The 10,000-nt window shown below is 44.7% G+C and overlaps 1 protein-coding gene across 1 annotated transcript in view; it reads right to left on the minus strand.

Moving 5' to 3' along the window:
* The window catches only part of LOC143289773 (ubiquitin carboxyl-terminal hydrolase 20-like), a 60,194-nt gene extending 56,457 nt beyond the window's left edge, over positions 1 to 3,737 (minus strand). Inside the window, exon 1 of the mRNA XM_076598894.1 lies at positions 3,632 to 3,737. Coding sequence (XP_076455009.1) covers positions 3,632 to 3,650 — 19 coding nt within the window. The 5' untranslated portion in view covers positions 3,651 to 3,737. The remainder of the gene's footprint in view (positions 1 to 3,631) is intronic.
* Positions 3,738 to 10,000: the final 6,263 nt, after the last annotated feature.

The following is a 10,000-nucleotide window of genomic DNA, read 5'->3' on the forward strand; positions in this document are numbered from 1 at the left end:
TAACTTGCTAAATATTACCAGTCAGCGTTTCTACGAAACAGCATTTCTTAGAAACCCAGATTCCTTCCAATCTGCCATGAACATTACTGCGCAGACCACATCCCAGATGTAGGCTGTACTGTAGGAGCATACGCAATTATATATACATGTATCACTAAAGTAAGAGTACTAAGATGAACCGCACTGCAAGATCTGGGTGCACATGTAAGGTTTACATGTGCGCTCATGCCACAGCATACACAAAGATACACACACTAACACAGTGACATGCACACACACACACACACAGTGACACACACACACACACACAGGCACAAACACACACTCACATGCCCTTTTAGTTTTAAAACAATACACATCTGAACATAAATAGATTTCATATATATATATATATATATATATACACACATACACTAATGATGATGATTCTATTCGTAAAATATATGTTGAATTTATTTGACTGACCAAATATTCAAAGTGAATGGATTGGCCAATGATCTGTTAGAATTTCTCCTCTCCCCTCTGTTCCCCCTCCTCCACCACCTTACCCTCCATTCTTCTAAATTTTCTTCTTCTTCTTCGTGTTTTTCTTCTATTAGGCCAATTACTTTGGTGATAATAAATTTAATCTCATGTTAATATTGATATTAGCATTATTTTACTATATTATGTACTGTTTGTTTATTTGTTTTATTTCATTATTTCATTACTTACTGTTTATGAATGTTATTTGATACAAGTCATAATATGGTTCATCAGCCGTCATGATAAAATTGAAGTGCAACGTTGTGAGCACAGTATAAGCTTTAAGCTTGTTGATGCTCTTTTGTTATTCATTGCATTGTAATCATGTGTATTGTTGAATAATTAAAGATTATTTAAACCACATACACTGATATACATTTCAAGATTCTATTTTCAGTACTGAATGTGAAATGTCATCATACAGATCATCTGGAGAGAGAGAGAGAGAGAGAGAGAGAGAGAGAGAGAGAGAGAGACAGACAGACAGACAGACAGAGACAGACAGACAGACAGACAGAGACAGAGACACAGAGAGAATGTGTGTGTATTCTGTGTGAGCATCTCTGAGTGTTCATTCCTTCTTTAGTTTAACGTCTTTTCACTGTAAGTGATATAGACGAGGGTAGAAAAAAAACTGAGGGGAGGAAGAAATTACTGTGTACACATGAGAATAAGTGAAAGTGCGTGCGTGCATGCGTGCATGCGTGTGTGTGTGTGTGTGTGTGTGTGTGTGTGTGTGTGTGTGTGTGTGTGTGTGTGTGTGTGTGTGTGTGTGTGTGTGTGTGTGTGTGTGTGTGTGTGTGTTACATATAGAAAATGTTTGATTGAAGTTTTGGTTAATAAAAAAAGTATAACATTATAACATCTTTCTAATGAAAAACTAACAACTATAACAGCAAACCAACTGGACTATTTAACAAGGAGTTGAAAAAGTCATACATTAGCTATGGACTGCTCTGTGTGTGTGTGTGTGTGTCCGTGTGTGTATGTGTGTGTGTGTGCAAGCATCTGTGCCAGAATGTGTGTGTTCACATGTATGCATAGGAGACTGGAGAGGGAGCAAACATTGAGCAAGTTGAGAGATCCAGACAGACAAAGAGAATGGCAATGAGAGTGAGAGAAAGAGAGAAAAAAAAGAAAGACGGTGTGTATAGTGTACATACAAGTTCATTACATACAAGTGAGTGTGTGTGTGTGTGTGTGTGTGTGTGTGGTGTGGTGAGTGCCTGCGTGCATGTGTGTGTGTGTGTGTCTGTGTCTATGTGTGTGCACGCACTTCGTGTGTGTGCATGAACATATCATAAATATGTCTCCACATTTCACAACCCTAAATCCACTTATATTTTTTTTCATGGATTAAAAGTAATGACCTGGTAGCAGATACTGTTGAATGCTCTGGGCATGTGTATTCATCCATTCTCCAAAACGTGCTTCAGAAGAAACGGGTTTTTTCTTTTTTCTTTTCTTTTCCTTTGACCATGACATCCATACAATCTTTGTCGTTAGAACTGCGTCGTCTGTTTTTGTCGTTTGTTTTTTTCTTCAGAAGATCTGAATGCTGCTTATTGCACCTAAAATCATACTGTCACAAGGGACGAAAAAGATTCTTCCATGGCTTTGATGTATTTAAAATCACCAAAAACTGTATTTTGTAGTGGTCTTGATATTGATAGGCATAGACCACAAACATATGGTTGTGAGAAAAAGAGATTGCCATGATATCCATAGTTTTTTCAGTAATGAAGTGTTTGCTATCCCTTGCAATACTTTAACTGTATCGGTAACATATCCAAGATCAGAAAACAAAGTCCATGAAAAGCACTATTACGGCACAATATTTTTTTGTTTTTTTGTGATGTGGCATCCTGAAAAGGGAAGTGCAGAAATAAAGACTGCTAAACCTGCCATATGATTATGATACCTTGATTGACTCAGGGACTGACTGACAGTGTGCAAATTACCTATCTCTGAGATGAGATTCATTTCTTATACATTCTGTTTGCACAGACAGCATGACTGAACTGAAAGCTGTTCTTCATTCATTGTCATTTCTTCTTTATTCTTGAACACTCTCTCACTCACTATATCTCACTAATCTCTCTCTCTCTCTGTGTCTCACACACTATTAAAATATTTGTACAACAATATTCACAGTACACCGCTATAAAATCTTATGCATTATACCCATTCAGTACAATGCATATTCTTGTTAAGAGCTCCTTTAGTATTCATGCCCCTTTTCTCTTTCCTTCACTATCTTCTTACCCTTTAGTCTCCCCCCACACCCCTCCTATCCTTCTGTTTCCTTCCAAACCCAGCAACAGCACTCTTATCATATCCAGATGTGTTTCATTTTCTTTTCTCAACAAACATGTTCTCTCTCTTAAGTCATACACACAGCACACACACACACACACACACAGACACAAACACACACACACACACACAGGTGCTGTTAAAATCAATGCCCCCATACTGACCCACACATTTCAAATTTTCTGTCACACACACACACATGGAAAGGTGGATGAAGAAAATGATTCGTGTTTGAAACAGCATGAATTTTGGACAGAACTTGGAATTATGCAACCCCCCTCTACCTCCCTTACACACACATACACACCACTACCATCATGACCACACCCACCGACAACCACTCTCCTTCCCCCCCAAATGAAAAAGGAAAGAGCAAATGTGTATTTGACTCGTGATGCTTTTGCTCCAGGATCTCCGCAAATATCAGTAAGTCCAAGGTTATGGCTATAACCACAAAAGGTACAACGACAACTAATGAACGAGTACAAGTAGACTCAACAGTCTGTCTCACTGAGATTGCTTCACTCAACACTGAACGAGTAACTGTCAGTGTCATTTGACATTTGTTGTTGGGAAGTATCATCCTGGAAATCACTGTAATCTAATGACAACGCTAAGAACAGGCATCTAATAATATAATCTACTAAAACAATGAAGGTGTGATTACGACAAAAGTCCTTGACTTCCAGTGGCATTCTAGACAACGGACGAGGCATTTGCGGTAGCACTAGCAATCAGCACAAACCCCCGAAAAAAATGAATAAAACATAATAAATAGTCAACTGTATACCTGGTTCAGATGAATCCATCGATGTATAAAAAAACAAAGATAAACTGAATTAAATATCGCCTTTTAACAGCTCAACAGTATAAAACTAGCTGAACGATCCACTTGCTCATCGTCAGTTTATTCGACTAACGACAAGCGGAAATGATGACAAGAGCAATTTTGGAGACAAGCGAACTTGGAAAACTGAGCACTTTAAAGACAAAACTCCATATGAGAATCAAAACTCCAAGTTGGAAAATTTGTGTGTTCTTCGGCAAACTGCTTTGATTGTGTTTTAGCATGTTGATTTGTTTTTATTTTATCACATAGCATGGTCTGGTTTGGACATGGAAGCGGTGGGGGTATTAGATAAGTTGTATGTTTTCAGATTCGGGGTACAGCTCGGACCAATCAGCACGATTCTGTCCGCAGATGAGGCCACCACAGACTAGCTATAAATAGCTGAACTATTTATAGCTCAGTGGCCATACATACCATGCCCAGGCTGCATTTCCACACAATGTACATACTTACGCTTCTGAGCTGAGAGTTTGAGAGGTCATGATTTGAAATAAACCACCTTTTGCACTGCTAGCCAAGAGTATCAAAGACCAACTCTCCAGACAAACCACGAACTTATATATTTATGTATGTCCTTGCAGACCGGCGAAACCGCTGATTTTAAAGAGCCTGTCCGTCTCTCTCTCTCTCTCTGTGTGTGTGTGTGTGTGTACACACACAATATATATATATATATATATATGTGTGTGTGTGTGTGTGTGTGTGTGCGCCATTGTGATTATATAGTATGGTGGTGTGTCCATCGAGATCGATGATGACCATCGTTGTCATCCAGATGGGGGATGGGGGGAGGGTGGTGGTGGGGGGGGGGGGGGGGGGAAGAATGCTCATGAATCTATCTGTGAGTGCGCAGATGGCTGAATAGTCCAATCTGCGCACGAAATGTCCGCTGACAGTTGGGGCAGACAAAGACAGGCATATCATTGTCAGGGAGCTTGTTTGCCCGTGACTTTCTGGCCTGCCTCTTCTGAACAGCTGCAGCAGTCCTGTTGGTCTCGCACAACCTGGCGCCTTTGTGCACAGCAGCGCGCCATTTGTCACGGTCCACTGCAGATTCCTCCCAGGAGTCAGGGTTGATATCAAACGCTTTCAGAGAGACTTTCAGAGTATCTCTGAAGCGCTTCTTCTGACCTCCGTGTGATCTCTTCCCTTGTTGCAGCTCGCCATAGAAGAGCCTTTTGGGCAGCCGATGGTCTGGCATGCGCGCCACATGTCCAGCCCAGCGAAGCTGGGACTGCATCAGGATGGTGAAGATGCTGGGAAGGGTGGCTTTTGCGAGCACCTCTGTGTCAGGGGTCTTGTCTTGCCACTTGATGTTCAGTAGCTTCCTGAGGCATGTTGTGTGGAAATGGTTCAGCTTCTTGGCATGTCGTTGGTACACTGTCCAAGTTTCGCAGGCGTACAGTAGTGTGGGGAGAACTACTGCTCTGTAGACCTTTAGCTTGGTCTCAAGACTAATGCCTCTTCTGTTCCAGACATTTGCATTGAGTCTACCAAAAGCTGCGCTTGCTCTTGCAATCCTGACGTTCACTTCATCGTCGATTGTCACATTTCGTGACAGTGTGCTGCCAAGGTATGTGAACCGCTCCACCGCACTGAGTCTCTGACCGTTGACTGTGATGTTGGGCTCAACGTAGGGTTTCCCTGGGGCTGGCTGATGGAGAACTTCAGTTTTCCTCGTGCTGATGGTAAGGCCGAAGTTCCTGCTGGCAGTGGCAAACTTGTCGACGCTGAGTTGCATGTCAGCTTCAGATCCAGCGTTGAGGGCACAATCATCAGCAAACAAAAAGTCTCTGATGATGTCTGTCATGACCTTCGTTTTTGCTTGAAGCCTTCTGAGGTTAAACAGCTTGCCATCTGTTCGGTACTTTAGGCCGATTCCAACATCGCCATCTCTGAAGGCATCAGTAAGCATTGCAGAGAACATGAGGCTGAACAGCGTTGGAGCCAGGACGCAGCCTTGCTTGACACCATTTGTGACAGCAAAAGGAGCAGATGTTTCACCATTGTCCTGGACTCGAGCCTGCATGCCTTCATGGAATTGGCTGACCAAGGAAATAAATTTCCGAGGGCATCCGTACTTGGCCATGATCTTCCACAGTCCCTCTCTACTCACGGTGTCGAAGGCCTTAGTGAGGTCGATATAGGTGGAGAACAGATCAGCATTTTGCTCCTGACATTTCTCTTGCAGCTGCCTTGCAGCAAACACCATGTCAGTGGTTCCGCGCTCTTTCCGGAATCCACATTGGCTCTCAGGCAAATGACCTTGGTCAAGGTGTGCTGTGAGGCGGTTAAGTAGGATCCTGGCAAGTATCTTGCCTGCGATGGAGAGCAAGGAAATGCCCCGATGGTTATCACAGGCTTGCCGGTTCCCCTTTCGCTTGTACAAGTGAATGATAGATGCATCTTTGAAATCCTGGGGGATCGTCTCTTCTTTCCACATGAGTGAGTACAGCTGATGAAGCTTCTCAGTCAGCACAGTGCCTCCATCCTTGTAGACCTCTGCTGGTATGGAGTCTGAGCCAGGTGCTTTGCCACTGGATAGCAGACGGATTGCTTTCTGGGTCTCAAGAAGTGTTGGCGGATCGTCCAGTGCTTCGTTGGTGGGGACTTGTGGGAGACGGTCTATGGCTTCATCATTTATGGAGGAAGGGCGATTTAAGACACTGTTGAAGTGCTCAGCCCATCGTTCGAGAATGTTCTCCTTCTCGGTGATCAAGGTATTCCCATCTGCACTGAGGAGGGGGGATGATCCTGAGGATGTGGGGCCGTAGACTTCTTTTAAGGCATCATAGAACCTCTTCATATCGTGCCTGTCAGCATATCCCTGGATCTCATCAGCTTTGTCACTCAGCCACTTATCCTGCATCTGGCGTAACTTTTGCTGAACAGTCCTGCGGATGTCATTGTATGCATCCTTTTTTGATGTGGACTTTGGGTTGCTCAGGTGGGCTTGATGCAGACGGCGTTTCTCATCCAGAAGCTGCTTGATTTCATCACAGTTTTCATCAAACCAGTCTTTGTGCTTTCTGGTCATGGGTCCCAGGGTCTCTGAAGCTGTACTATAGATCAGCTCACGCAGGGTCCTCCAGTCAGACTCCACATTCTGGTTGTCCAGAGAGGCGGATTCCAGACGATCTTCCAGCAGCTCCACAAAGGACTGTTTGATGGTGATGCTTTTCAGCTTAGCGATGTTGAGCCGTTTTGGAGCCTTCTGGCCTTGGGGGCGTCTCTTGGGTTGGATTCGAATATTCAGCTTCGAGACTACAAGGCGATGGTCTGTCCAACACTCGGCGCCGCACATGGTCTTTGTTACACGTACATCTTGCCTATCCCTTTTCCTGACGATGACATAATCGATGAGATGCCAATGCTTTGAGCGAGGGTGCATCCATGACGTCCTGTTACGGGTAGGGAGGCAGAAAACTGTGTTGGTTATCAGCAGTTCGTGCTCTGCACAGGTCTGAAGCAAAAGCAATCCATTTGGGTTGCAGTGGCCCACACCGTGCTTTCCAATCACTCCATCCCAAGAGATGTAGTCAGAGCCAACTCTAGCATTGAAGTCCCCAAGAATGATGAGCTTGTCTGCTTTAGGGATGGCAGCAATGACAGAGTGAAGGTCCTCGTAGAACTTCGCCTTCACTTCATCCGGGTTGGTCATGGTTGGGGCATAGGCACTGACAATGGTGAGGTGCTTCTGGCCAGATGCCAGTGGGAGTTTCATGGTCATAAGCCTATCGTTGACTCCCTTTGGGATTCCAGCTAGCTTGCTGACAAGTGCTGTTTTTACTGCAAAACCAACGCCAGCCTCACGTCGCTCTTCGCTTCCTCGTCCACTCCAGAAGAAGGTGTAACCAGATCCCCGTTCACAGAGCTCGCCTTCGCCTGCAAGCCGAGTCCTCACTCAAGGCTGCGATGTCGATGTTGTATCTGGCGAGTTCGGATGCAACTAGTGCTGTTCTCCTTTGGGGTCTGTCCGCGTTATCTCTGTCCAGGAGAGTCCTTATGTTCCAAGCACCAATGGTGAGAGGAACGATCCTTGTTTTTTTCTTTTCTTTCTCTTTGTTTCGACCGCTGATGTAGGGTCCCCCGCCAGCCGCGGTATGCTGGCCAGGGTGATATGGAGCAGGCAATTTTTAGGGCACCTTTTCTAGCCCCTTCCTCATGCCAGGGAGGTGAGCAGTGCATTCCTAAAGAGGGCTGCTCAGACGCTCAGACGGCTGCCGAGCTCCATCGCTGCTCCTGTCGACGAAGAACGACCCTATGGCCTGAGCCGCCTGCGTGCAGGTCTGCGGCTGCGACTGCCAGTGTACCCACACCTGTCGTTTCGTCGCTCGCCTGTCGCCACAGGACTTGGGGGTGATGAAATGATGAAGGATGAAAGGTCATTTTGGATGACTGATGACTTGCGCGATGAGTTTGTTTAAAGTGAAGAGGAGTTGCGCAACGTCAACCTCACTCTCTCGTCCGGGTCCACCAATTTCCAGTGGCAAGACTAAGTCGAGACGACTGGAGGATGAGCACGGATGCAGTGGATGACCAAGATATCCTTTCGGTGTCTCATCTTGCTCTCTGCACTCCACAGTGCGTTGCTGTAACCGCCTTCCTCTCCGTTGAACCGATAGGTTTCTTCCGCAGATTCTGCCGGATCCAGACTTCGCATACATGGGTAGACACACCCCGGGGGCCAACTGCGTGTGGCATGCACACAGCACAGTGGAGCTAGATGGCCGTCGGTGGCTCTCCTGAGCCGACGCCCTTTTATGGATCTCCATAACGGTGTCTAGCCACCCGCCTCACCAGTCCCAGAAGGGAGCGGTGGGAGTGCCGGTTTAGTCGTCGGCAACCCGACCCTGAACAGGTTGTACTGGATTACAGGTTACCAGTAGCAGATCTAATGACCTGACCTGACATGAGATTAGTATACTACATAGTATACTACTACATTATTGTCCTACACACACACATGACACACACATATACATATTCATCAGTGTTATATATATATATATATATATATATATATATATATATATATATATATATATATATATGCCGTCAGTGTGTGTGTGTGTGTCCGACGGTGTGTGGCAGTGTGTGTCTGTCAGTATCCATCTAGTCTACACACACACACACACACACACACACACTAACACACACACGCGCGCACACACACACACACATAATAAAATTTTTTTATATATATAAATATATATATATATATATTTATATATATGCGGTACTTTGCCCGATCTCCGTCCCCATGACATCAGTCTTCCAGTGAAGAAGCCCGCTCGATCAGGGCTGCTGAAAATATATACTGAGTTATTTCACTGAAGGAGATTCAATTTTTACAATGAAGAATGAGTGTGCGGTGTGTGTGTGTGTGTGTGTGTGTGTGTGTGTGTGTGTGTGTGCACGCCGGACAATATTATAGTATATATATATATATATATATATATATATATATATATATATATATATAATCACGTTGTGTGTCAGTGTGTGTGAAGTAATGTATGACAGTAAAGCGCTGCACTGGGCACACACACACACACACACACACACACACACACACACATACACGGCACACACATACACACACATACACACACACACACATACACACCGTGACACACACAAACACCCACACCCACACACTACTCACACACACACACACACACACACACACTCATTCTTCACTGTAAAAATTGAATCTCCTTGAACTGAATAACTTCCGATATTTTCAGCAGCGGCCCTGATCGAGTGGGCTTCTTCAGGAAGAAGCCGATGTCATGGGGACGGAGATCACTGAGGCAAATCGCCGCAGAGCTGTTGGACAGCCGATCAGACCTCTCTCGATCCGTCCGGGTTACGGCATCATGACTGCGGCATGACTGACGTCGATCCAGAGCTGTCTCCATGATGATCATGATTGCTACACTAGCTTGGAGACTGTCACTGAGTATTTGTAAAGGGGCGGAATAAACACTTCGAGTCATAACTGGCACAGGGCCGCGTTCCTGGCAAAAAAACGTCACATTTAACTTTGAAAAAAACACTGAGAAACTGAGAAAGAATGATATCGTTGTCAACAAGCTTGGAGACAGTCAGTATTTGTAAAGGGCGGAATAAACACTTCGAGTCATAACTGACATTGGGCCGCGTTCCCAAAAAACCGTCACATTTAACTTTGAAAAAACAGAAACTGAGAAAGAATGATACCGTCAGTTGTCATCAAGCTTGGAGACAGTCAGTATTTGTAAAGGGCGGAATAAACACTTCGAGTCATAACTACCATAGGGCCGC

The sequence above is a fragment of the Babylonia areolata genome, chromosome 14, assembly GCF_041734735.1.
Source record: "Babylonia areolata isolate BAREFJ2019XMU chromosome 14, ASM4173473v1, whole genome shotgun sequence".
Classification (NCBI taxonomy): domain Eukaryota; kingdom Metazoa; phylum Mollusca; class Gastropoda; order Neogastropoda; family Buccinidae; genus Babylonia; species Babylonia areolata.